The 27,865-nt window shown below is 40.1% G+C and overlaps 1 protein-coding gene across 1 annotated transcript in view; it reads left to right on the forward strand.

Annotated features, from left to right (window-relative positions):
- The window catches only part of LOC124787768 (dynein beta chain, ciliary-like), an 834,683-nt gene that overhangs the window by 256,305 nt on the left and 550,513 nt on the right, over nt 1–27,865 (forward strand). Inside the window, exon 17 of the mRNA XM_047254657.1 lies at nt 6,393–6,557. Within this exon, the coding sequence (XP_047110613.1) occupies nt 6,393–6,557 (165 nt within the window). The remainder of the gene's footprint in view (nt 1–6,392; nt 6,558–27,865) is intronic.

Raw genomic sequence — 27,865 nt, forward strand, 5'->3', positions numbered from 1 at the left:
AGCCGATTTGACAGTTTGGTGGATGTTGTTTGTGCTGATGTTTCTCCACGCATGTTTAGCGAGAAATAGTATTTATTACGGTTTATCTCACTGTAATGTGAATTTCCACAATTGTGGGAACTACAATCAAGGATTAAACCAGAAAAGCACTAACAGTTGCGAAAATGATAGAGATGTTGCGAATTTAAAACGCATATATTACGCAGGAAGGCTTTGCGCTCAAAGGTAATGCAACACATTTTCTTTCTGGTTGATTTTATTCAGGGTTGGGTTGGGTTGTTTTGGGGAAGAGACCAAACAGCGAGGTCATCGGTCTCATCGGATTAGGGAAGGACGGGGAAGGAAGTCGGCCGTGCACTTTGAAAGGAACCATCCCGGCATTTGCCTAGAGCGATTTAGGGAAATCACGGAAAACCTAAATCAGGATGGCCGGACGCGGGATTGAACCGTCGCCCTCCCGAATGCGAGTCCAGTGTGCTAACCACTGCGCCACCTCGCTCGGTATATTCAGCGTTCCAACACACAGTATTATGCCCCAATCTTCTGGTTACAAAACCCAGTTTTTCAACATATTCTCGGTTCAATGCGACGGTCTTATGCTATCTTACTGGGAGTCCCCGTATGCTCGCGTGGTACCACTCTACTGATGGACATCGGAGCCAACGTCTTGCTGCATCAGTAACCTCTCCATCATCCACGTACTGCTTCCCACGGAGTGCATCCTTCATTGAGCCAAACAAATGGAAGCCAGAAGGTGCGAGTTCTGATCCGTGCAGTGTATGAGAAAGAAGAGTCCGATGAATTTTTTTGAGCTCCTCTCGGGTGCGCAGACTTGCCTGAGGCCTTGCGTTCTCTTGCAGAAGGGAAAGTTGGTTTGCATTTTTGTGCCGACGAAGACGCTGAAGTCGTTTCCTCAATCTCCTGAGGGTAGCACAACACACTTCAGAGGTGATTGTTGCACCATGAGGGAGGACATCAAACAGAGTACCAGAAGACTGCAGCGATGACTATACCAGCTGATGGTCAGGTTTTGAACTTTTTCTTCAGAGGAGAGGTGGCGTGACACCACACCATGGATTGCTGTTTTGTTTCTGGCTCGAAGTGACGAACCTATGTTTCATCGCCTGTGATGATGTTCGACAAAAAATTTTTACGACTAGTCTCATAACCCGTAAGCAATTCCACACCGATTGTCCTTCGTTGCTCTTTATGGTCTTCTGTTAGGCAGCAAGGAATCCAGCGGGTACACACCTTTGAGTATCCCAGCTTGTGGATGAATGTGTCAGCAATACCAACAGAGACGTCCAGCTGTGCAGCGATGTGTCTGTCGATCCGTCGATCACCTCGAAGGAGAGTGCCCTCACGTTCCAACACTGCTGGAGTCACAGTTGTGTGTAGTCAGCCCACATGCGGAACATTGGGCAGGTTTGCGTGACCTTGTCGCAATGGTGACAGATGGCTCGTCCAACGACTCATCGTGCTTTTGTCAACTGCCAGGTCTCAGTAGGCGTTCTGCGATGCTCTGGCTTTCTACCAAAAGAAACTCAGCGACAGGTCACTGCTTCGAATGCACCTCCACTGTAGATGCCATTTTGAAGTCTTATGTATAGCACCATCACCTGTCGGAACTTCGTGAGACTATAGGGGCTGAAAAGGAAATATTCCACGACGCCACTCAACAAAACTCAGAATTTTTTTAACCGAAATTAGATGAGAAAATAAATGTGCTACATTACTTCTTGGATGTCCCTCATAGTAACAGGAGTGTAATACGAAAAAGAAATCGAAGCTCTCCGGTTCTTCCACAGATGATGCGTATGCTTCTACATTGCAATATTTTAATAAACTTCACCAGAGGACGAAGCAGACGAGAACTTTTCGTGTAACTGGGTCCTCCTTTTCCATATGAGTGCAAAGTAATTCTACAAGGTTATTAAAAGTCAGAGTCACAATTCTGAGAAACTTGTGAGCATCAGGTTCTGAGTGTAATACATCCTTTGGCAGCTTTTCGTGGGTATATTTATCTCTTAATTTCGGCCATTTCGTCAACCAGCGTCTTCTTTTCTTTTCCTTCTTAATGCTAAAGTCAGTGCAAGAAATGCTCTATCTGCAATACGTCGACAGATAGCATCCCAGACGTGCTCGATGGGGTTTAGGTCTGGATAACAGGCAGACCACTCCATTCGCCTTATCTAATCTGTTTCAAGGTACTCCTCCAGGATGGCTGCTCTGTGGGGCCGTGCGTTATCATCCATCAGGAGGAAGGTGGGACCCACTGGTGCAAAATGACGTCCCAATACACCTGACCTGTTACAGTTCCTCTGTCAAAGACATGCAGGGGGTATGTGCACCAATCATAATCCCACCCCACACCATCAAACCACGACCTCCATGCAGGTCCCTTTCAAGGACATTATGGGATTGGTGTCTGGTTCCTGGTTCACGCCAGATGAAAACCCGCTGAGAATCACTGTTCAGTCTATACCTGGACTCGTCACATATCCTGGGACCACTGTTCCAATGACCATGTACTGTGTTCTTGACACCAGGCTTTATGGGCTCTCCTGTGACCAGAGGTAAATGGAATGCACCTTGCAGGTCTCCGGGCGAATAAACCATGCCTGTTTGTAGACTGTGTGTCTGGAGACAACTGTTCCAGTGGCTGCAGTAAGGTCCCGAGCAAGGCTACCTGCAGTACTCCGTGGCCGTCTGTGGGCACTGGTTGTGAGATATCGGTCTTCTTGTAGTGTTGTACACTGTGGGCATCCCGTACTGTGGCACCTGGAGACATTTTCTGTCTGCTGGAATCGTTGCCATAATCCTGAGATCACACTTTGTGGCACATCGAGGGCGCGTGCTAGGACCTGCTGTGTTTGACCAGCCTCCAGTCACCCGAGTATTCTACCCCTCACAACGTCATCAATATATGTTCTTTGATCCATTTTCAACACACAGTCACCATTAGCACGTCTGAAAATGTCTGCACACTTGCTCACTGCACTGTACTCTGACATGCACCAACATACCTCTGCGTCTGTGGTCTGCTGCCAGCGCCACCGTGTGACGACTGCAGGTCAAATGCACCACATGGTCATACTCTCAAGTGATTTAAACCCGAAAACCGCCCAAGAGAGCGTAGTTTCACCATGTATCAGCATTATCCTTAATTTATGAGCATGAGTATACTTCACAAGCGCGGCCCGCAGTGGCATTAATCGCTGCCAAAGATAATTCTGTTTCGGGGCGATTGCGGGGTTCAGATTTATATTTCGTCGCTGCCACAGTCGAGAAGGCGAAAAAACTTGATTGATTCTCCTTGGATCTGTTTTTAATGCCGTAGAAAGATTATCACATTAATCACATATGTTAATGTTGAAGTCGATACAATGGCAAATATAGAATTCGCATCTGAATCAGCAGGTGATCCTGCTGTGCTGCATAGCAAGTTAATTGCTTCCCCAATACCTACATATGAACACAATGAACAAAAGCAGAGAGGAGGGCGGTGACGGGGTGGAGGCGAACCAGACTTCTACTCTCAATAATGACGCCTAACCATGTGCAAGTATTTTATTCCTTCCTGAATTTAAAAAAGGACAGAAGGATAGTGGTTAGCTACTACCTCTAACTTCGACAGCATAAGTACTCAGGAATTAAAATAAGAATAATAAACAGTTTTATATATTACTATTGACATCAGTACTGAATAGCGATTCAGGGTGCATGTTGCTCTGCAATTAGAGATTAAGACACAGTCCAGTCACATTCATGTAACCTTCGCCTATGTTCGACATCATTGTGCAATAACCACTCACTGAAAGCAGGTGGCAGCACTTGCAGTGGAGAGTATGTAACGCGTGCTGAGGGGACATGGACACAGAAACCCCCCCGAGACCCTGCACCCCATCCTGGCCTCTTTCCCTCCCACGTCCTTCCCCACCTGGCCCTCTTTGGCGCGCCCCCCTCCCATCTCCCCCCTCTCTTCCCCTCCCTCCCTTCTTCCCTTCTCCCTCATCTCCTTGCTCTTGGCAGATCCTCCGTTTTGATCATCGTCAGTGTGCCACGTCAGTGTTGTGATTAGTGCTGTTTCTCCTGTGCATCGAGAGGTGTGATTTTAATTGTGTGCTGGCCTTGTACTTAGTGTTACTGTCAGTGCTTACTATGTGCTACGCCATCTGTCAATACTTTAATGCTCCGATCATGCTGTTCCTTGTGTTCTTTTAATCATCCCAGTGTGTGCTTTTTGTGTGCGCTACTTTTTTACTGTTTTTATCTCCATTTTACAGTCGCCCCTTTTTTGTCTATTGTCTTCCATGATGTCCCCCTTTTTTATATCTATGTTCACCATGTTTTCTCCTTTGTTATTTTTAAATGTCTTCTATTGTTTGTTCTGTCTTTCGGCTGAAGAGCAGTGCATATGCTGCTGGCAGCCTGCCCCGATGGGGAGTTGAAATACAATAAAGGAAAAGAAAGGATGCAGAAAACAGTGCAGTCGTTCTCGTAATGCGGAAACGGAGCGATTTATCTGACCTGCAAAAGGGCATGATCATTGATTTTCAGGCCAAGTGTGGAAGCATTTCTGAAATGGATAAGTTCGTAAACTGTTCATGTGCTGCTGTGGTTGAAGTACACCATGCATGACAAAATGGCGCTATCCCAACTGTGATGCACTATGGGCCATAAATGACATAATCTTCGTTGATCCATTATGGATCGTGGGACGAGGGCTGCCATGAACTTCTTGATGCAATAATTTATCAACAGCCGTATGTATTGTAGAAATTTATTTTATTTTATTAACTTCTATGTGCTACCAGTTTCGGCATTACATTGATGCCATCTTCAGGCCCCACTCGTCATGCTTTAGAGCATAAAACACAGTGTGTTGACATCTTTTTGAAACTATTATTTGCTCCACTGTTTTGTATTTTAGATTAGATTCACGGATCCAGTTATATGGCTCCTTCCATGTATAGCGATTTTACGACTATGACGAGTGGGGCCTGAAGATGGCATCAATATAATGCTGAAACTGGCAGCACATAAAAGTTCATAAAATAAAATAAATTTCTACAATACATACGGCTGTTGGTAAATTATTGAATCAAGAAGATAAATGACGTAGGTGAACAACAGCTGCAGAGATGTGTACGGGCGTATAGATGTGCAATTGTTGAGCAACTGGCCATCCAGATGGACACTGGAGCTACCAACAATGTCTCCTCAATGAACGTTCAGCGAAAGTTGCTGCGCATGGGCCTTCGCAGCAGTTGCCTGCTTCATCCACCCATGCTGACTGCTGTTCAACGGCGACGAAGGCTGGAATTTACACGCCAATACCGCAACTAGATGTCCACTGATTAGGTCCTGCATCAATCGTCAGAAAGTTCCAGGTCAGAGGAGGGAGCACTATGGTCTGAGTAACATTTTCGCGACATTCCCTGGGTGATCTAGTCATTCTGGAAGGCACAATGGGTAACACAAGTATGCATATACCCTTAGGGATCATGTCCATCCCAACATGCAGTTCGTTTTTTCCTCAGTACAATGGTATCTACCAGCAAGACAATGCAACGTGCCACACAGCTCGCAGTGTACGTGTGTGATTCTAAGAGCACTAGGATGAGTTTAACGTACTCCCCTGGCTAGCAAACTCTCCATATTTCAACCAAATCGATCGTGCTGTTCGGGCAGTGGATCCTCAACCCACATACCTAGTGCAGCTGGCCACGGCGCTGCAGTTGGCATCACTCCACATCCCTTCGGTACCTTCCAGAACCTCACTGACTTTCTTTCTATCTTTCGCTTACGCCACAGTCGCGCAGCGATCGCAGGGTCGGCGTGGTTACAACAGATTTGGCAATGTTAATTTTAGGGATGGCCGGATGCCCTTCCTGCCGCCAACCCATACCCCCCAGGATGGAATCAGTGTACCCCAAATGTCTGCGTCTAGTGTAAAGCGTGAAATAGTGCGGGCATGTTGCAAATGTCTGTGACGCATGTAACTGAGGCGGAACGTGGGGACCAGCCCAATATTCACCTAGCAGGATGTGGAAAACCGCCTAAAAACCACATCCAGGCTGGCCGGCACACCGGCCCTCGTTGTTAATCCGCCGGGCGGATTTGATCCAGGGCCGGCGCGCCTACCCAACTCCAGGAAGCAGCCCGTTAGCGCTCTCGGCTACCCTGGCGGGTCCAGAACCTCACTGACTCTCTTCCTGCATATCGTTTCTGAAAAGGTTCTTATTTAGACTTTTGACGGGTGGTCATATTAATGCTATTGGACAGTGTATTTCTCTCAAAACATTCGAGAACTTTCGAAACCGTTCATTCACCGGCACAACTGCTACGTTATATGACACAGAGCAATTTTCTCGACGATATATTTGCAGGTACGCTGAAATTGAAACTGCATCTAAGGAGATACATTCGCTGCTGTCGGACAACCTGAAGCTGTTCGGGATGGAGGGGCAGGAGGACTGCGACCGCTGGCAGCAGTACGTGGCCTACGTGGACGGACTCGTGTCGGACGCCCTGCTGCGAGCGGTGGGCTGCAGGTGCTCTCACCATTCCTAATCGCCACTCGTGGCTTGTGCACCACGGCTCCGATGCAAACCAGGGACACGTTGTTGGCTGCTGCGCTCTGCTCCTGCGTCTGCCTAAACCAGCTAAACGTTCCACGCTTTCCGCTCTATGCTAGTAGCGAAATGCGCATACTTCACAAAAGAAGGGATTTTTTAAAGATTGATCAGATGCAGTGTCTAGTCTTTTCATAATTTCTTCCAGTGACGAACCTAGAAGAAAAAATATCGAGAGAGGATACCTGGAGGGTAGGTGGATGACAGCCAAAAGCTGAGAATAGAGCCTCCTCAACAGCATAGACAACGATGGGCATGCTAATGAGGCTACTGGAGAAATCAGATTACATCAAGAAGTTCATACGACCTACAGTAATGGAAATAAGTATTCATACACTACAGCGTGGAAAAGTGAACTGCCTTTATTGACAATACACATTGGCCAGTCGCCAATGCAGCTATGCTGGTATATAGAACGAGAATGAACAAGCCTTTACAATACAAAATACAACAACGTCTCCCAAGTTCTCTACTGCGCTGGGAATTAAGTATTCAACACCAACAGAAAATTACACTTCTAACAAAGCCAGGACATGTTTAATACTCCGTATGCATACCCTTCCGATGTATTACTTCTCGCAACCTCTGTGGCATGGAATGGACCAATTGTCTTGTAGTTTCCGACGTGATACCTTCCCATTCCTGAAGGAGAGCCTCTTTGAGAGGCCTTACTACGGATGTCGTGTTTTCTCACTCGTGTTTCCAGCTCACTCCACAAGTGTTCGATGGGATTCAGGTCCGGACTCTGAGCTGGTGTTTTAAGAGTGTGTGGAGTGTTGTAGAGCAACCACAGCCGGTCAATTTGCGCCATATGTTTGGGATCATTGTCCTGTTGGAAGTAATAATTTCTAGGAAGACCCAAAGCGTCAACACTCTGTTGTAAGTTCTGTTTGAGAATGTTGATATACACAAATCTGTCCATAGTACCTTCCACAAACACTAATTTTCCGACACCGGAGGCTGACATACAGCCCCATACCATCACTCCACCACCTCCGTGCTTCACCGTGGGTTGAATGTTGTTTTGGTCGAGGTCTGTATTCGGTCTTCTCCAGACCAAGATCCTACCATCATTGTGCACGATATTAAATTAGCTTTCATCACTAAGCAATACAGTATCCCAGACGTCTGCTGTCTTGGATACAAGCTGTTTCGCGAATTCTGTCCTCCACTTCCTGTTCTTTTTGCTGATGTAGGGCTTCCGTCTCGGGACCCTGGCTCTGTAGCGCGAACGGTTGAGAATGGTACGAACTGCCCTTGGAGTGATGTCCTTTCGGAAGTGTTCATGTGCATATGCGGATAATGCCGACGCTGTCGTTTTCGGGTTTTTCTTGGTGATTTTTAGTAGCATTCTGGTCTCTCTTGTTGTAAGCTTCTGTGGACGACAGTGTCGTTCACTGTTTATTACTACATGTAGTATGACGGATTGCACAGTCACTCGGCTTCGTCCTCTGATGTTCGCAATTTCGGTATACGACTTGTGTTAAAGATATCGGGCGACAACGATGTGTCGTTCCTCAATGGTCGTTTCCTTCCCCTTGCGGCCCATTCTGCTGTTCCACGGCACCCATGTCCGACGTGCTGTTGCTTCACGGCCGCCACACGACTACACAAGTGTGGCATGCACTCCGGGGCTGCGTCAGCCGTTTGTTTGTTTGAAAGTATTCCGCTGTATGAATACATTTTGCCCTGTCGTAGACCGTGCGGAGTGTAACATATTTTATTTTCCCAGAATAGATTCATGGCATACGGGAAGCTTCATTACCTGACATGGTTATCTGACGCTACATCATCGTACTTATTCGTATCGGCGCTGTGGGTGACTTACTATCCCAACACACCATCGTAGTTTGTCACCACCTACTGTATGAATACTTATTTCCATGACTGTACGTCATATCAGGAACGAGACAGACCAGGCACTCTCATTGGCGTAAACTGAAATTGGTGAGGCTTTCTGAAGCTTCGCCCATTTCAACAGTTAAGCCGTGGCATCCTCAGTTTGTTATTGGGTGAGGCATTCTGAAGCTTCTCCCGGTCCAACAGTTAAGCCGTGGCGTCTTGTTTCTTATTGGGTGAGGCATTTTGAAGCTTTGCCCGTTTCAACAGTTAAGCCGTGCCATCCTCAGTTTCTTGTTTATTATAACGATTGTTTCCATTGTTACATAATTCCAGGTAAGCGCATTATCCTCAAAAGTCTCGAATAACTAGTTGAATAAGAAGCTGTAGTGTTTTCCTCAAGGAAACAAAGATAGTTTATCGCACAACAGATTGTGTTACGTATTCTTTGTGTTAAATATATTGTAATCAGATTTTTCGCCTGACTGAATAAAATGTTTCAGAACACTTCAAGAGAGTTTCCTTTTTTGTCTGCAATTTCATGAAAGCATCTGGATTTATCATACTACAGGTTTACTAGCACCCCGCACTAACGCTTTTCGGATACTAATGGCATGCAGAGATTCGCAATCGGTTATAACACTGCATAGAAGCCTCATATCTCACGTACGTTTACAGTATTATTGGCAGCTTTACACACTGCGCATGTGACGTATGCGGATTGGCCATTTTTATGATTTAGTTACAATTATACAAATAAATAAAACTTCCTCAGTCTTATATTTGTATGAAATCAGCGTTGCTTTTTTAGCATTCTTTTAAGAGCTTATTGAAGCAACAACGGAACGTAAATATTGTTTTAAACATAATTATGTTGCGGATTTCCTTATTATAATAGGGTCAACCATGGAGTCCATGGGATCAAAGGCCAAGAAAATTATGATGATAAAATAAAATTGAGTAAAGATAAAACTGCTAGCAACAATATCTGCTTGGTCTCTACAAGGATTAGCTGATGCATTTTTAATTCTGCAGCTATTTGAGAAAGCATCTCATCATTTCTTCTATCACCATTAAGAAATGCAAGATGGAGTTCAGTGCATCCTGATGTATCACTCGGTTGCTCGTTCTGACAGTTCAACTGTACTTGTACCTAAAAGTATCTCCACCAACACCTCTATCCTCGTACGCTGTCGCAGACGCACGTGAACAACAGTGCGTGCACAAAAATTAGTACAAAGAACGCATGTAGGCCTACACTACGCATTCTCGGGCTACACACGTTACCTCACTGTTCAAGCAGTTTGCTGCGGACCACTTCTTTGCTCGTGATTTGTGATGACCTTATTGTGACATACAAAGTGGCACCGAAGTTTTATTTTGAAATTTTACAAGAATGTCAAAGCACGTTTTTGATTGAGAAACGAAACGTGTATCTCTAGGCAAGATACTGCTACACGAAATGCAGTTTATGTAAAGATAAGGCTGGCAACCTGTGATTCGTATACAATTTTGAGCTATTTGTTTCGCACCTTCAACTTTTGTAGTCCTGTCCTCCTCAGTTAGTGTAGTATTACGGTATATTGATAATTTTTACTTATGGACCATCTGACAGCAACTGAATAAAACACAATTTTAGTGCGATACGCGTTTCGCCTTTATTCTCTGCAAGGCATCATCAGTGGCAGGTTGCGTGGACAATTTCTTACATATTACGCTCCTGTTGCGTTTTTGGTGTTGTTCTTCTTATGAATGCCAGTTTGCGGTTTTTTCCACGTTCCACAGCACTATGAACTGAACGCTTGTTTCAATGCAATGTTTCAGTTGCTGTCAGACGGTCCATAAGTAAAAATTATCAATATATCGTAATATTTGTTTCGCGTTTCAAAATAAAGCATTTCAGTGATTATTCGTGAAAATGAGTAGCACTAAACAGATTTTGTGAAGGTTAGTTATCTTTCATTATATAAGTACCATTTAATTTTATATAAAATACAAAAATTGTATTTATGTTTTATATTTGGGCGCTGAGTTCCTAAAGCGCATCGTGCCTCACAGTTTTATTGAAGTAATTTTGTGATGAGCAGCTCCACAGAAACGCGGTACGTCTTTCTCCTTGTGGTCTTCAATAAATTTGAGTGCCCAGTCTTCAAGAAATTTGAGTGTCCACTCTTTGGAGTCAGCAGTCATCATTGCCGCCAATAACTCGCGTGGAACACAAAAACAACGCAGTTCTTAAGAACACACCAGTGAGCAATAGCCGACCACAAATACTTGTCTGCTGAAAAGCGCAAGATTCGTTTCAGGGAAATTACATATGCACAAATGTTTATACGTATTTGTGCTATTGGGAACGAGGAGCAAACGCGCTAAGTTGAACCGAAAAAGTCACCGTGTGGGATCATTTTAATGCAAAATTTGCTGTTACAGCAAGTGATTTGCCAGAGCTCCTATGAGCATATATAAACTGAAGCACATGAAATTAGACTCTGTAACTAAGTAACATTCAAGACGAATGATTACGTATCAACCAGTGGTAAACATAGCGTAAGAGTTTTTCTAGGTGCAAGTAATATAACGCCTTTTTTTAAAAAAAATCTGACAGTGCATACCGGGAAGCAATGTGGACTAGTAACTGCAAAAAAGAACACTACTGCTCACTAACAATTATGAGACATATTGAAAACTGTACAAAATAGGATTTATTGTCCAACAGGCCCGTTTTGACTTTTTTGTTGAGAAGGCAGTAACAGTAGCCTAAATCGTTTGTAGTTTTGAGATAGGGGATTGAGACTCAAATGGTACAGGGCATTTCTTTCAGGTTAAATCTAGATCACGCGCTATTCAATAAATATCTGTCTGTTAAGATTTTTTGCTACTGCGCTTTCAATTTAGCTCTATAAGCGTGAGCACTAAAAAAAGTAGCCCTCTGAATAATTACGATAATAGTACCGGTAATAATGACTTTACTGTCGCTAAACCCTCAAAGCAGAAGAGTAATGGCCTCTTTTTCGATAACTTTAGTATAGTACATGTGATTGCATCCACCGATAGGTCTTTGTTCGTATTGCATGTAATTTACATGCCTATTTTTTCTAAAGTTGGTAGATCCTACACACTGTTAGTCAGCACTGTAGAGAGGGCCCAACGTTGATGAATAGGAGTCATTGTTACAAATGAGCTATTTGTTGCTGAGATTTTTCATTGTTGCAAAGATAGCGCCAAAGAAACTGTGTTTTTAAAGAAGATGAACATCACGGGTACGTTATTAGATAATCATTGCCCTGTAAGTAAGGCGTGCAGGAGAGGTGCAAGTAATCGAAAAAATTACTGAAACGTATGTAGACCCTATACCGGTACCTTTCCAATTAAAATTTCAGGTTCGTTTTCAGTATCCTTTATAGGTATCATATGTAAATGAGTATCGGTTTTTAAGAACTGCTATTTCTTTGGCGTGTTAATTGTAAGTTGCAAATCGTCTCTTCAGAACCGACTGGAACCCAGATATACAGGCCTACCATTACCATTCTCATTTGGACTGCTTAAAGATAATTATCTGCGTGCAGGTGTATAGGCTTTTATCTTCAGTGTAACGGTTGTAAGGGAATTGTATAAGGGAGGGATGAAAATTGTATTTGAAGGCTTAGTGTGGCTTTCAAAATAACTACAAAATTAATTTTTACACTAGGCACTTTCATTTATAGTTCAGTAGTCTTGCAGTTTAGAAATTCACACCCATATCCCATGAAGTATTAATTTTCTAACTATTCATTTGCTGTATGGAATGTAAAATTTGCTGCCATAGATTCTACATCTATATCTGTACTCTACAAACTACTGTGAAGTGCATGACAGGTGGTATGTCCCATTCCATCAGTTCAAAGTAGCTTTTTTCGAAAAACAACTTTCAGATAAGGTTAGGACTTTGTTATTGAAAGTGTTATATTTCTTGTTCATGTCATTAGGTCTGTTTACATCGTTCTAGCACATGTCTTTGAAGGGCATATTAAAACTAATTAATTGCTGGCTTACTAAGTACACTCAGAACTAATAATTAGTAGATTTTGCATCCTGATCAGTATTAACGTAAGAAACTGTGTGATGGTCAGAGGGGCCATTGACTATTGGTTTCATAATATAATTTTGTACATTAGACATTTCTATAAAGATTATCTATGGCTGTTTTTGAGGAGTTAGTTACCTTAGTTGGAATATTAACAAAAGATATTAATTTGAATAACAATCTCACTAATTTTTTAAGAAAAATCTGTAGGCACGTTAAAATCATCAGCAATCACTATTTCAAACTAGTCTTTGGACTGAAGACTACCACAACAACAATACAACAATTTTATTCAGTTTACTTACTTTCAAGTTACATATGCATGGAATAACTAGTTGACTAGATAGAAGATAGCAAACGAAACAGGCTTTAGGCCATTGCCTTATTATAAATTAATGGCGAAAAATAAGTTACACAGTTTGGAAATAAAGACCAGCAGCTACTATGGAAAGTAAAGACCATGGCAGCAGACATCAGAAGAGTGTATAACTAGAGTTCTAGTAAGTTCTAGAAAATACATGTTGTCTTCATTATGGGAGTGATTAAAGAGATTGTATGTGGCAATATATATTGTACTGCCACAACAATGCTGTGTGTTGCAGTGAAATGATTTTAGGCAGGCAAGTAATGACATAGATTCACACGGAAGAAGAAATAACTGTGGAAATAAAAGCACAAGACGAAGTCAACGTGCAAGGATGGGTTGGATTGTTTTGGGGGAAGAGACCAAACAGCAAGGTCATTGGTCTCATCGGATTAGGAAAGGATGGCGAAGGAAGTCAGCCGTGCCCTTTCAAAGGAACCATCCTGGCATTTGCCTCAAGAAATTTAGGGAAATCACGGGAAACCTAAATCAGGATGGTCGGACGCAGGATTGAACCGTCGTCCTCCTGAATGCAAGTCCAGTGTGCTAACCTCTGTGCCACCTCGCTTGGTCAACGTGCAAGGCTTATGGTATATCATAGTAAGCTGAGGGCAAAAATAACACATTGCAGCTTTGTGTTCCATCTTGGTTGATGTTCATATCCAGGATGAATACATTGTTATGTGCCAGTAATCCGTGCCACCTTAGAGAAAAATGGTTGCTATTCTCCTGAACAAAGAACAGAATACTACATGGTTGCCATCCTACTAGCAATAGTTTATTCTAGGTTGTTGGAGTAACAAAGGGTCCACAGTGACTGGAAAAAAATGCAGGTCATTTGTGTTTTTGAGAAGGATCATAGGACAGATACACATAATTATAAGTCTATATCATGGACATCAATCTGTTGTAGAATTATGAAACATGCTTTATGCTTGTGTATTATGATGTTTTTGGAAAATGAAACTTTCCTCCATAAAAGTCAACATGAATTCTGCAAACAGAGATCTTGCAAAACTCAGCTCATTCTGTTGCTCCATGAGATTGTGCTGTAGACATCAGCGCTCAGGTTGATGCCTTATTCTTAGACTTCGGGAAGGCATTTGACATGTTCCTGGACTACCCTTTAGTGAAAAAAAAAATCCATTCTTACTGAATACTGGACCAGATTTTCAACTTCCTTTCAAAGGGAACTGAAACTTCATTCCTAATGGAACAAAATCTAAAAATGTGAAAGTAATTTCTGGATTACCCCCAAGGAAGTGCTTACAATATTTTAAATGATCTAATAGAACATGTTGGAAATTGCATAAGGCTATTTGCAGATAATGTTCTTGTCTACAAGACTGTAGCAACGCCAAAAGACTAGCGATTTGGTAAAGGACCTGCAGTGGATTGACGAATGGTGTAGGGACTGGCTGTTCATCCTGAGTGTAAAGAAATATAAGATATTGCACTTGCGTATGAGAAGATATCCACTACTGTACAACTATACCATTGATGACAAACTGCTGGAAACAGTATGTGTTGTAAAATATCCAGGAGTAACATGCCAGAGTGACCTTATTTGGAATAACCACAAATAGTAGGGAAAGCAGACGCTAGACTGTGATTCATAGGAAGAATATTAAGGACATGTAACTTATCCAGTTCACCTATGTACTCGAATGGTCAACATGACGGATACTCTTGTGAGGAACCTGGGTTTGATTCCCAGCACTATCAGGGATTTTTCCTTGGTGCTAGTGCTGTATCGGGAAGCACTCAGCCTCATGATACCATCTGAGTAGCTACCTGATTGAGAGGCAGTGACTCTAATGTCAGCATTTTGATAGCAGTCAGAAGTGGGATGTGCTGACATCGTGCCTCTCCTTCCTGATCCAGAATGAGCGACAATAAAACAGGGCTTTTGAAACTTCCTGACGGATTAAAACTGCGTGCTAGACCGAGACTTGAACTCGGGAGCTTTGCCTTTTGAGAGCAAGTGCTCTGCCAACAGAGCTACCCGAGAACGACTCACGACCCGTTCTCACAGCTTCAATTCTGCCAGTACCTCATCTTCTACCTTCCAAACTCTGCTGCAGAGTGAAAATCTCATTCTGGAAACAGGGCTTTTGCTCGACTGTGGCATGGTCTTCAGGACCAGATCATGGGGTTTCCTTTCCTTTTAATACACCCATGAAAGAAGTGACTTACAAAACACTTTTTCACCTGATTCTTGAATATTGCTCATAACTTTAGCATGGTTACCATGTGGGACTAATATGAGAGCTAGAGAAGATACAATAAAGAGCAGTGCATTTTGTCACAAGGTTTTTTTAGCCGGTGAGAGAGTATTACAGATATGCTCGACAAACTCCAGTGGCAGATGCTACAAGAGAGACATTATGCATTATAGAGTGGTTTACTATTGAAATTCTGAGAGATTACATTTTGGGAAGAGTCGGACTACATATTAACTGACATACATCTTGCAAAGTGAGCACAACAAGAAAGTTTGAGAAGTTAGAGCTAATACAGAGGTTTATCAACAATCATTCTTCACACCACACAATTCATGAAAGGAACAGGGATGGGGGCTACAGATTGTGTAACCAGAAGTACCCTCCACGACACTCTGTCAGGTGGCTTGTGGAGTATTGATGTAGATGTAAATGTAGTGACACTTAGTCTGTGGTCTGAGCCAATGGGAGATGGTGACATATGGGTGTGACAGATTCAGACCTGACAGAGGCTGACAGAGACAGAGAGTGGAACTTGGCCTGGCTGGACTGAAGATGGGTAGTGAGCCAACAGTTTGTGTTGTGATACAATTTTGTTTGGTTAGCTATTGCTACTGATAATTTATTTCTGTAACAACTCCAGCTCTAGCTGGCTCTGCAGTAATTGTTGTAGATTCTTCATCTGTGACTATTCTGTTTCTGTTGCTGCTCTACAGATTTCAGAATGCTTTGTATCATAATAAATGTGGAAATGGCCTAATGTTAAATAAAGACAGCTAATGATGCTATTAGGGTATAAAATCTGAATTCCGAAAATTATCGTATCATCTTGTTTCCTTCAAAACTTACAGGCCCAGTTTCAGAGCTGGCTTACCAAACACAGATCAGATGATTTCTGTACGTATCTACAATTGCCTCACAGCAAACAATGTGAATCTTAATCCCAAAAAGACATATATTGCAGTTTCAAAAAAGGAAGATTGAAATGCCAGTGCCAGAAGTAGACATTATTGGTTGTACATCACAAAATTAAGTACTGTACTGTATAAAACTCCTTGCAGTCCAGCTGGATAACAGGGTCAGGACATGGATTCACTAATTAAGAAGCTTAGTCCAGCATATTTTGCTCTTACAAGTTTCTCTCTCATATATGCATAAGCTGCACAATAGGATATGTTTATATATTGTTGGACTAGTATTGGACACACATGCCTATAATCAGCAGCATCTTATATGCGTAGGTTTCTTAGCACATGTCAAAGACATTTTATGATAATATAGACATAATTATCTAATCATAGCCAGATTTAATATACATATAAATTTGGGCATTGTGTAATTGTCCAGATTTATATGCTGATTGAAACATAATGTATTTTTGTTTTAAAATTTTGTACATGGCTGGAGCAGCAACAGTAGCATGAAATTATCTAGTACAATTAATGAACAGCCATTCAGTTGCAAAATGGGAGGTTTATTTAAAAACCCTTGAAACCATGGTCGAGATGTTTAAATAAATCTTCCATTATGCAACTGACTGGCTGTTTATTAATTCCAGAAGAACATACTTTTGTGTTTCATAAACAGTGAGAAGTCCATGTTGGAATATGAACGGTCTCGAAAAGAATACATTGCTACTCAATCTAAAGATGACAGGTTGAGCAGCAGACAGGCACAACAAAAAATTGTTACACACTGAGCTTTCAGCCAAAGCCTTTGCCAGAAAGGAAATGAAAATAGACACATTCACACAAGCAGATGCACCTCATGCACACATTACTGCTGTCTCCAGCCTCTCTGGCCAGACTGCAGTTGTGTAGAATGAAAACAGCAATCCTGAGTGGGACAGGGAAGGGGAGGGACAGCAGGATATGGATGGGGCAAAAGAGTGCTGTCTGTTGGAGTAAGCCGGGATTAGAAGGCAGCAGGACAAACTTGCTAGGTGCAGCATTGGGAGGATGTAGGGGTGGGAGGGGGCAGAAAAAAGGGGAGCAGAGAGGAGGAAAAGCTGGTTGATGTGTTCACAGAGAGTGACACACATTGAGACTGAGGGGATGTGAATTGGGGTGATAGAATGAAGGGGTGGAAACTTTTGGGTGAAAGGTGTGGAGGCAATAAACTATTGTAGGGTGAAGTTGGTGTAATTTCAGGAGCAGAGTAAGTGTTGTAAGGATAACTCCCATCTGCGAGTTCAGAAAAGCTGGTATTGGATGGCCCAGTGGCCCAAGTTGTGAAACAGCCATTGAAATCAAGCATGTTATATTCGGCTGGATGTTGTACCATTGGGTCATCCACATTGTTGTTGGCCATAGTTCAGGTGGCCATTCATTGTGCTGGACAGCTGGTTGTTAGTCATACCAATATAAAAAGTTATGCGATGATTGCATCAGAGGTGGTATATGATATGGCTGTTTTCACAGACGATGTAGTGAAGAAACCTGCATGTTGTTGAGTGGATATAAGGTATATTTCTGCTAAAGGTCAGGTCTTCTGCTATTTACTAGCCATTGTTTTTTGGTCTTAAAAGAAAAAAACATTCTCCAGTAAGTATCTACAGGTTACAAGAGATACATAAATAAACTGTCCTGTTATGTACCATTTCATACCTCCCATGGTCCTTACTAAACTGAAGAAAGACAAATGTGATGCCATTTTTAGTTATTGCTGGTTTTTGTGGCATTACACACACTCAATATTGTAAAAACTATGTTACAGATCAATGTAAATTCAGATATGTAGCTTACTGTCCGCTTGGAGCACAAAAATGAGCAGGAGTGTCGTGACTGTGTGTGTTCCATTGTATTATTAGTCTTTCTACATGAATGAAAAGATAGTTTTGTAATCAAGATTGTACCTGATCCGTATCTAATGACTAATAAAACTCAGCTAGCACTCTGTTTCTACTGTTGACAGAGAAAAAGAACATATTATAGGATAGGCAGTCCTAAACAGTACTGTAAAATAATACGGTCACCTGAATTTTTGTGCAAGGAAAAGGATGCTGGTAGACCTCCTTAATTCATATAATCTTATGCAAACCGTATTCTTTCCAACGAGAGTGCAAGGGAACAGTAGAACAACCATAGACAATATTTTTGTTCATTCGTCATTATTAGAAGGGCATTCTGTTAGCAAAAAGGTGAATGGCCTTTCAGATCATGATGCACAAATTTTAAGTCTAAAAGATTTTTGTGCTGCAACACATGTTAAATATAGTTACCAACTTTTTAGGAAAGCTGATCCAGTTGCTGTACAGACTTTTGTAAACCTTATCAAGGAACAAGAGTGGCAAGATGTTTATAGTGCTGTTACAGTAGACGATAAATATAATGCTTTCCTCAAGACTTTTCTCGTGCTCTTTGAAAGTTGCTTTCCGTTAGAACGTTCAAAACAGGGTACTAGCACAAACAGGCAGCCTGGGTGGCTGACTAAAGGGATAAGAATATCTTGTAGAACAAAGTGGCAATTATATCAAAACGTTAGAAACAGTCAAAATCTAAATGCAGCAGCCCATTACAAACAGTATTGTAAGGTGCTTAAAAAAGTTATTAGGAAGGCAAAAAGTATGTGGTATGCAGATAGAATAGCTAAGTCTCAGGATAAAATTAAAACCATATGGTCAGTCGTAAAGGAAGTGGCTGGTCTGCAGAGACAGGTCGAGAATATAGAATCAGTGCGTAGTGGGGATGTCCGTGTTACTGATAAGTCGCATATATGTACAGTACTTAATAATCACTTTCTGAATATAGCAGGTGAACTAAATAGAAACCTAGTCCCAACAGGGAATCATATAGCGCTCTTAGAAAAAAGTGTTCCGAGACTGTTACCTGAAATGCTCCTCCATGATACTGACAAGAGGGAGATTGAGTTAACAATTAAATCACTAAAGACCAAGAACTCTCATGGATATGACGGGGTATCTAGCAGAATACTGAAGTATTGTTCCACGTATGTTAGCTCAGTACTTAGCCATATCTGTAACTTTTCCTTTAGGAGTGGTCGGTTTCCTGACCGATTAAAGTACTCATTAGTGAAGCCAATTTATAAAAAGGGAGACAGGGATAATGTTGACAATTATAGACCTATTTCTATGCCATCGGTGTTTGCTAAAGTTATCGAGAGGGTTGTATATACAAGGTTACTGCAGCATTTAAATTCACATAATTTGCTGTCAAATGTACAGTTTGGTTTTAGAAATGGCTTAACAACTGAAAATGCTATAGTCTCTTTTCTCTGTGAGGTTTTGGACGGATTAAATAAAAGGTTGCGAACGTTAGGTGTTTTCTTTGATTTAACGAAGGCTTTTGACTGTGTTGACCACAAAATATTACTGCAGAAGTTGGAACATTATGTTGTAAGGGGAGTAGCTTACAATTGGTTCGCCTCCTACTTTAAGAACAGAAAGCAGAAGGTAATCCTCCGCAATATTGAGAGTGGTAATGATGTTCAGTCCCAATGGGGCACTGTTAAATGGGGCGTTCCCCAAGGGTCGGTGCTGGGGCCACTGCTGTTCCTTATTTATGTAAATGATATGCCTTCTAGTATTACAGGTGATTCAAAAATATTTCTGTTTGCTGATGACACCACCTTGGTAGTGAAGGATCTTGTGTGTAATATTGAAACATTATCAAATAATGTAGTTCATGATATAAGTTCGTGGCTTGCGGAAAATAATTTGATGCTAAATCACAGTAAGACTCAGTTTTTACAGTTTCTAACCCACAATTCAACAAGAACTGACATTTTAATCAGACAGGATGGGCATGTTATAAGCGAAACGGTACAGTTCAAGTTCCTAGGCGTACGGATAGATAGTAAGCTGTTGTGGAAAGCCCATGTTCAGGATCTTGTTCAGAAACTAAATGCCGCTTTATTTACCATTAGAACAGTATCTGAAATAAGTGACATTTCAACACGAAAAGTAGCATACTTCGCATATTTTCATACGCTTATGTCATATGGTATTATTTTTTGGGGTAATTCTTCTGATTCAAAAAGGGTATTTTTGGCTCAAAAACGGGCTGTTCGAGCTATGTATGGTGTAAGTTCGAAAACCTCTTGTCGACCCCTATTCAATAGTCTGGGAATTTTGACATTGCCCTCACAGTATGTATTTTCTTTAATGTCGTTTGTTGTTAGCAATATTAGCTTATTCCCAAGAGTTAGCAGCTTTCACTCAGTTAATACTAGGCAGAAATCAAATCTGCATGTGGAATGCACTTCCTTGACTCTTGTGCAGAAAGGAGTGCAGTATTCTGCTGCATCCATTTTCAATAAGCTACCACAAGAACTAAAAAATCTTAGCAGTAGCCCAAGCACTTTTAAGTCTAAACTGAAGAGCTTCCTCATGGCTCACTCCTTCTATTCTGTCGAGGAGCTCCTGGAAGAGATAAAAAATTAAGCAAATTCCAGTGTTACATTCTTGATTTTCTTTATTTAAACTAACGACTTGTCGCCTGAATATGTTTCTTATATTTCATTTTATCTGTTTCTACAATCGTGTTATAATTTCATGTATTGACTCGTTCCATGACCATGGAGACTTCTCCTAAATGTGGTCCCACGGAACAATAAATAAATAAAAATAAAATAAAAAAATTATATTACTATTAGCTTGGCACCCATTGCCTCACTCTCATAGAGTGTATGGTCTGCACATGTCTTTTTTTTCCTTAATTGAATTTTTATGTTTTTCATAAATTCCAACACCTTCTAAACTTTTCTCGCTAATTAAAGTCATGGAAGCATGGTCTTTGCCAAATGTCCTTCTGACCAAAATGCGATTCTGGTAGCTGAAGTTCAAGGTATTTTTTAATCATGCCTTTCACATTCTTGAGGTGATATTTCCATAGAAACTTTCGTCTTCTAACATGTATTACTTTATATCTAACTGGGGAGTGAAATAACAGTTTTCACAGATTTAACTTAAATTTTTTTTTATATAACGAAATATTTCCTTAAAACTTTTGATCTCATTTCACCCCCTTAGAACTTGAGTTCCCAAAAAAAGACTTTTATTTCCACCTATCAACACAAATTCAAATTTTCATGGATTTAGCATTCAAATTTTCATAGAATTTAGTTTAAAAAATGCTTCTTAAATAATTTCATGAAAATTTTCATCTCCAGTTTCATCCACTTAGAGATTGAATTTCCAAAAAACTGAAAGATGTGTTTTTTTTTTTAAATTTTTAGTTTTATTTTTTTTTTTTTTTTTATTTCCAAGTGAGAAGTCAAATAGCAATTATCATATATGTAGCTCTAAAAATGCTTTATTAGTTCTTTAATAATGACTTATTTTCAAAAAACTTTCACCCACTATTTTACTCCCTCCATGATTGAACTTCCGAAGTACCCTGAAACACTTGTTCTTTTATCTTGGACTGAGAAATCAAATACCAATTTTCGTAGTTGTAGACTCAAAATTGTCTTAATAGTGAAATATTTTCAAAAAGCTTTTCATTCCCTATTTCATCTCCTTAGGAGTTCAATTTTGAACAATGCCTTCCCAAACAATGCCTACAGTATGATAAGCATCCTCTCCAAATTTCAAGTTTCTATCTTTAGTGGTTTGGGCTAGGTATTGAGACAGTGAATCAAGCTGGCTGTGTTTCACCCTTTAGGAGATGAATTTCCAAAAACAGTTAAACACGCATTTTTTCATTTGTAACTGAGAAGCCAGATACCAATTTTTAAAGGCTTAACTTTAAAAATGGTTTCATAATGAAATATTTTCATAAAACAGTTCATCGCCAGTTCATTTCCTTAGGGATTGTATTTCAAAAAACCCTGAAAAATGTATTTTTTTAAATTTGTAACCAAGAAGTCAAATACCAGTTTACATGGATGTAGCTTTAAAATACATTACTTTCAAAAAAACTTTCATCCACTATTTCACCCCCATAGGGGTTAAATTTCGAAAATTGCTGAAACACGTATTTCTTATTTCTGGCCAAGGAATCAAATACTAATATTTTTAGGTCTAGTTTCAAAATTGCCTTAATAGTGACATAATACCACGAAGCCTTTCATCCTCTATTTCAAACCCTTAGGGATGGAGTATCCTTCTTAATTGGTGCCTACAGCACAAGATCAACACCCTCTGCAAATTCCAAGTTTCTGTTAGTGGTTTAGGGTGAGTGATAATGAGTCAGTGAGTGAGTCAGTCAGTCGGGACATTGCCTTTTATATATATAGAGATGTATTGTGCAGATAACATAGACGATAAATATAATGTGTTTCTCAACACATTTCTTATGTTATTTGGAAGCTGCATTCCTAGAAGAAAGTGGGAATTATATCAAAACGTTGGGGGTAGTAACAATGGAGCTCCAGTAGTCCATTATAAACATTACTGTGAGGTGCTTAAAAATGTCATTAGGAAAGCAAAAAACATGTGGTACACAAATAGAATAGCTAACTCTCAGGATAAAATTAAAACCATATGGTCAGCCATGAAGGAAATGTCTGCAACCAGCACAAGGTCAGGGATATAAAGCAGTTCATAGTAAAAATATTTTTGTTTTTTTAACTCAGTTATATGCACAGTATTTGACAATCACTTTCTAAATACAGCAGGTGAACTAAATAAAAACTTAGTTTCTACAGGAAATCATATTATCCTCTTAGAAAATGGCTTTCCAAGACTGCTATCTGAAATACACCTCGTCAGTACTAATAAGGGGTCATGGGTAAGATGGGGCAGGATACTAAAGCACTGTGTTGCCCATGTTAACCCAGTATTTAGTCAAATTTGTAATTTTTCCTTTAGAAATGGTCAGTTTTGTGAGCGGTTAAATTGCTCAGTACTGAAACTGGTTTGTAAAAGATGAAAATGGGGTAATATAGACAACTTTAGATCTATTGTCCCTCTCCATAGCATAGAGATAGCATTACCACTTACCACACAGGGGGGCAGGGTTTGATTCCTGGCCAGGGACTGGGTGTTGTGTGTCCTCCATCATCATTTTCATCATCATTGACTCGCAAGTCGCCGAAGTGGCGTCAACAAAAAAGGACCTGCAATACGACGGCCGAACTCCCTCGAGTGGGGCCTCCCGGCCAACAATGCCATACAGTCATTTCATTTTTTTAGATCTATTCCTATGCCATCAGTGTTTGCAAAAGTTATTGAAAAATCTGTGAATATAATGGTAATTGATCATTTCAGTTCACATAATTTGCTGTCAAAAGTACAGTTTGGTTTCAGAAAAGGTGTAACAACTGAAAACACTATATTCTCTTTTTGTGCAAAGACTAGGTGTCTTATTTGATCTAAGGCACTTGAATGTGTTGATCATAAAATTTTACTGCAGAAGTTGAACCATTATGGAATAAGAGGAGTAGCTCACAGTTGTTCCTCTCGTACTTTAAGAATAGACAGCAAAAGGTCATTCTCTACAGTAATTGGAATGGTTATGAGGTGATATCTGATTGAGACATGATTAAATGGGGGGGGGGGGGGGGTGCCTCTGGAGATCAGTGCACCTGTTTATAAATGCCTTCAAATATGACAGGTGATTCGAAAATATCTTAAGTGCAACATAAAGGCAGTGTATCAAATAGAGCAGTTCCAGACATATGTTCCTGGCTTTTAGAAAATAAATTGATGATAAATCACAGTAATATTCAATTTTTACAGTTTGACACACAACTCAACCATAACTGACACTTACGTAACATTGAATGGGCATATCATTAGGGAATCTGAACAGTTTAAATTTCTGTGTATTCAAATAGATAATATGTTGTCATGGACGGCACATGTTCAGGATCTTGTTCAAAAACTTAATTCTGCTATAGGCCTGTTTAGCATTAGAATAGTATCTGCGGTAAGTGATAGTCCAACACAAAAATTAATCTACTTTGTATATTTGCATTCACCTGTGACAGACAGCATGATATTCCGTAGTAACTCTTTCCATTCACAAAGAGTATTTTTGGCTCAGAAATGGGTAGTTTGAGCAATATGTAATGTAAGTTCATGAATCTCTTGTCAAACCCAGTTCCGGAGTTTGGGAATTCTGACATTGACCTCTCAACATTTTTTTAATGTCATTTGTTGTTAACAATATGAGCTTATTACCAAGAAATTGCAACTTTCACTCAGTTAATGATAGACAAAAATCCAGTCTGCACTTGGATCTAATCTTCTTGAGTCTTCTGCAGAAAAGCATGCATTATTCTGCTGCATCCATTTCCAGTAAGCTACCACATGAATTTAAAAAGTCTTAGCAGTCATCCTCACACTTTCAACTCTAAACTGAACCCCTTTTATTCTGTCGGGGAGTTCGTGAAAAAAATAAGGTGATTCCTGTGTTTTATTGTTAATTATGCTAATACATACACACAGTTTGTCATCTGCATAGGATTCATGTGCATTTTATTTCACCTATTGTTGTTTTGCTGATGTTAATTTTGCGATGTTAATCCCATCACCATGGAGATTTGCTCCTCAATTTGGCCCCTGTGGAACTATGTATAAAAACAAGAAAAGGTCAATGCCTCATTGCTCTTTTTATATTTTTTATGATGCAGTCACATGAGCATTTCAGTCCTTATTTTAGTTGTGCTAATATTGATACTGCTATCAAATGTCTAATGAACTTTTACTGAAGCACAATCATATGAAAAATCTAATCAATAACAATGCCCCAACATCTGTTTTCTGTGCTGAAGAGTCCATTCATGATAACCAGTGAGTTCAGTAAATGATTGGTAATTCAAGCTATTCTGGGCACAACCTCAACACACAGCCATTAAATGCATGAGGTTTGTCATAGGCTTCAACAATAAATAAATAGTAAGTTAAATAAAATGAGTGAAAATTCGGTGATAACAAAAGAAGTGGTGAAGTTAAGTTGACTGCTATATATTGTTCACTTAAAACACAAAAATAGAAATGAAAGTCCCACATAAAATCATTAAACATGAGGCTTATAAAGTTTCTGTAGCAAAGTTAATAAGATTTCTATATCAAGGTTAAAGAATTAAGCTTGTAGCCAAGTGCAGGTAAGATAACAGGAATAGCTCATAAGATGTGGCAGATGCCTCAGGCAGAACAGCTACTGTGGAAGCAGAACCAAAATCCAGATCCCGACTATATTTTCATCTTAAAGTTCTTTAGTAACAGTACTTCACTGCTTTTAAAGTCCAGCATGACACACAGAATCAAGGTCTTTCAGTTATGAAAGGATACAACACTTGAAAGAAATTTGAAAGAGTGTTATGTACCCATATGCTGCTCAAAGAGTCTATCACTCATAAAACTTTATAAAGTGTTGGAACAGTGCAGCTGGATTGCCACCCAGAGACTTAGTTCAGCTCTTACTGACTGCTGCCCTGAGTCGTAACCAAATGACTGCCAGATCCAACCATGTGAAACAGACAGACTACAATAGAACATGAGGTGCAGCAGTGCCACCTGTTTAAATTCAGGAAACCATACTCCACTAGTCATGCTAACAACATCTTACAAAATTATGATAAAATAATCATCATTGAAAGTGTATAATTTTCTTAAGACTAAACTTATTGAAATAAGCATGTCCCCATTCTGATCTTACACACAAACTACAACACTATACTAAATTACAATACTACACTAACATTAATGAAATCATGATAAAATTTCACAACCCCATTCACAACATTTAAAATAAGCAAATAAAAATAAATATTTCTTTTTATGTGTGGCATGTGAAAACAGTGTACAATTTCCTGATAATTTGTGCTGTGCTCTTTATTGTTATGTAACACTCACCAAATTTGAAATACATCTAATTTAATTGGAGGCCTGCTGTAATCAAACTGGATAATACTTTAGTGTTAGCAGAAATGTCTTATTTACCTAAACACAGGGCTTGATTTGTGAAAAAGAGGTTTTGGTACTGTGGCCTTCTCAGGCGTTGGTGTTGATGGAGGTTTGAAATTTAGATTTCTTATTTTCAATGCTTTTCTGAGCATTTTAAAAGTGTGAATACAATATTTGTATTGGTAAAAAATAAAACTCCCATGTGCACCAACAATTTTTATTACATTTCTATTAAGTCTTCTGTTTCTCATTTTGCCTTTTATTATAAAGAAGAAATTACAGTAAAATTAAGACACATAAATTTGAACTACAAGGTACTGAATAAGGAAAAATCTTAAATGTTTTAACTTACAGTTTATATATCTGGCCAAAACTCTGAAAGGATTTCGTTGTACATCCCTCATATGTCTCTTCCCCTGCTGTTGGTATCCATAGTGAAGTGTCGTCCATGAAGCAGCCGAGATTCCACATACTTTGAAGGGTCAAAATGAGTCAGTGGTGGGCCATTCCACGTCAGAAAAAATAGAGAAGAAACAGTATTTGTTAACAGAGAGGCTCTGCAATCACTAATGATCAGATTCACATTCACTAGACGGCACTGGGACTTTTTGGTGGTCGTTGTCAATAGAAGCTAATTAATGGAATAATTTTCTTTGTTTCACAGTTTCCACCAAAGTTCTCATAATTATTAAAAATATACTCACCAAATGCTTTAATCGTATCTTGTGCATTCAACTGAAAGTGAACTGCAAGTGTCTCAACACCATTTTCCCCTAAATTTCTATTCTTCCACATTTCAAAATCTGTGGTGTAAATTTTTTTTCATCAGAGGTACAGGTACAGAGTACTGTTGAGTACCATCACAAATCAAGCAATGTCTAAACATAAATACATTTAGGAGAAGGGTAAAGGTATGGTTCCTGTATAGTCATGCTGCACCATGATACATATGGTTCTAGAGTACATTTTGCTCTGGTGAATTTAACTGAGTGATTGTAATCAAATGGTCCATACTCTGGATCCATGAAAGTTACAGGCAAACTGTGTTGGTATGTGTTCACTGGACAGTTCTTCATCTGTTTCGCATATTGTTTATGATTGTGGCAGTTTCGGTTTACTAGTGGTGTGGTGTAAAACGTTTTTGCAATCATTGTTCATAAAGTTCATAGTCACTTAAAATCTAGAGTTTGCACAGTGTTTTGCAATGCTGCATTGAACTCGTGATGTTGAGTTGCACAAGTTGATGTTCGTATTTACTACATTGATCCAGTGGAATCACATATAGTAATTTTCTATATAATATGGGCAAGTAGTATTTTCTAGCTGCAAAGTAACATGTTGACAGTCAGCCATGCATCTGCAGCTGGCTTAACCACCAGAATCCTTTCAGGAATTTCTGGCCATTACCTGTGGCAGCCTAACCCCTTTGTACTAAGCGCCCTACTATGGCTAAGCGTATGAAGCTCCACCTTGCCACTACATTAGTGTCTTTGTCTAAGTCAGGAGCCAGCCAGGCTTGTAAACTCGCAGCTCCCTCTGTGCCCTACCTTCCCGCCCACCTCCACCATATCAGAATTTATGGTCAATCTGAACAACATAATGTATTTTATTAACTGTCAACCAGCAAGCATTGAAAAAAATACCAGCAGGATGATGAGTGTGGTTTATGGCAAAGCAACAAATATATTAACTTTTAGTTAACTTTCTTTCCGAAATATTTAACCTTATCATTAATACTGTCCTTGTCTCCTCCATTAAAGAAGCAATGTCTTCTTTCAGTAGCAGAAGACTCTAGATGTATATGTGTGTGATATTGTCATGACTTACTTTTCAACTGGATGCCACACATTGGTGTCTCTTTATGTATCAATTCTGATGTGATATGCACAAACATTAGCTTTCCAGAACACTGATCACTTACAATAG

This window comes from Schistocerca piceifrons, chromosome 3 (genome assembly GCF_021461385.2).
Source record: "Schistocerca piceifrons isolate TAMUIC-IGC-003096 chromosome 3, iqSchPice1.1, whole genome shotgun sequence".
In the NCBI taxonomy this organism is placed as follows: domain Eukaryota; kingdom Metazoa; phylum Arthropoda; class Insecta; order Orthoptera; family Acrididae; genus Schistocerca; species Schistocerca piceifrons.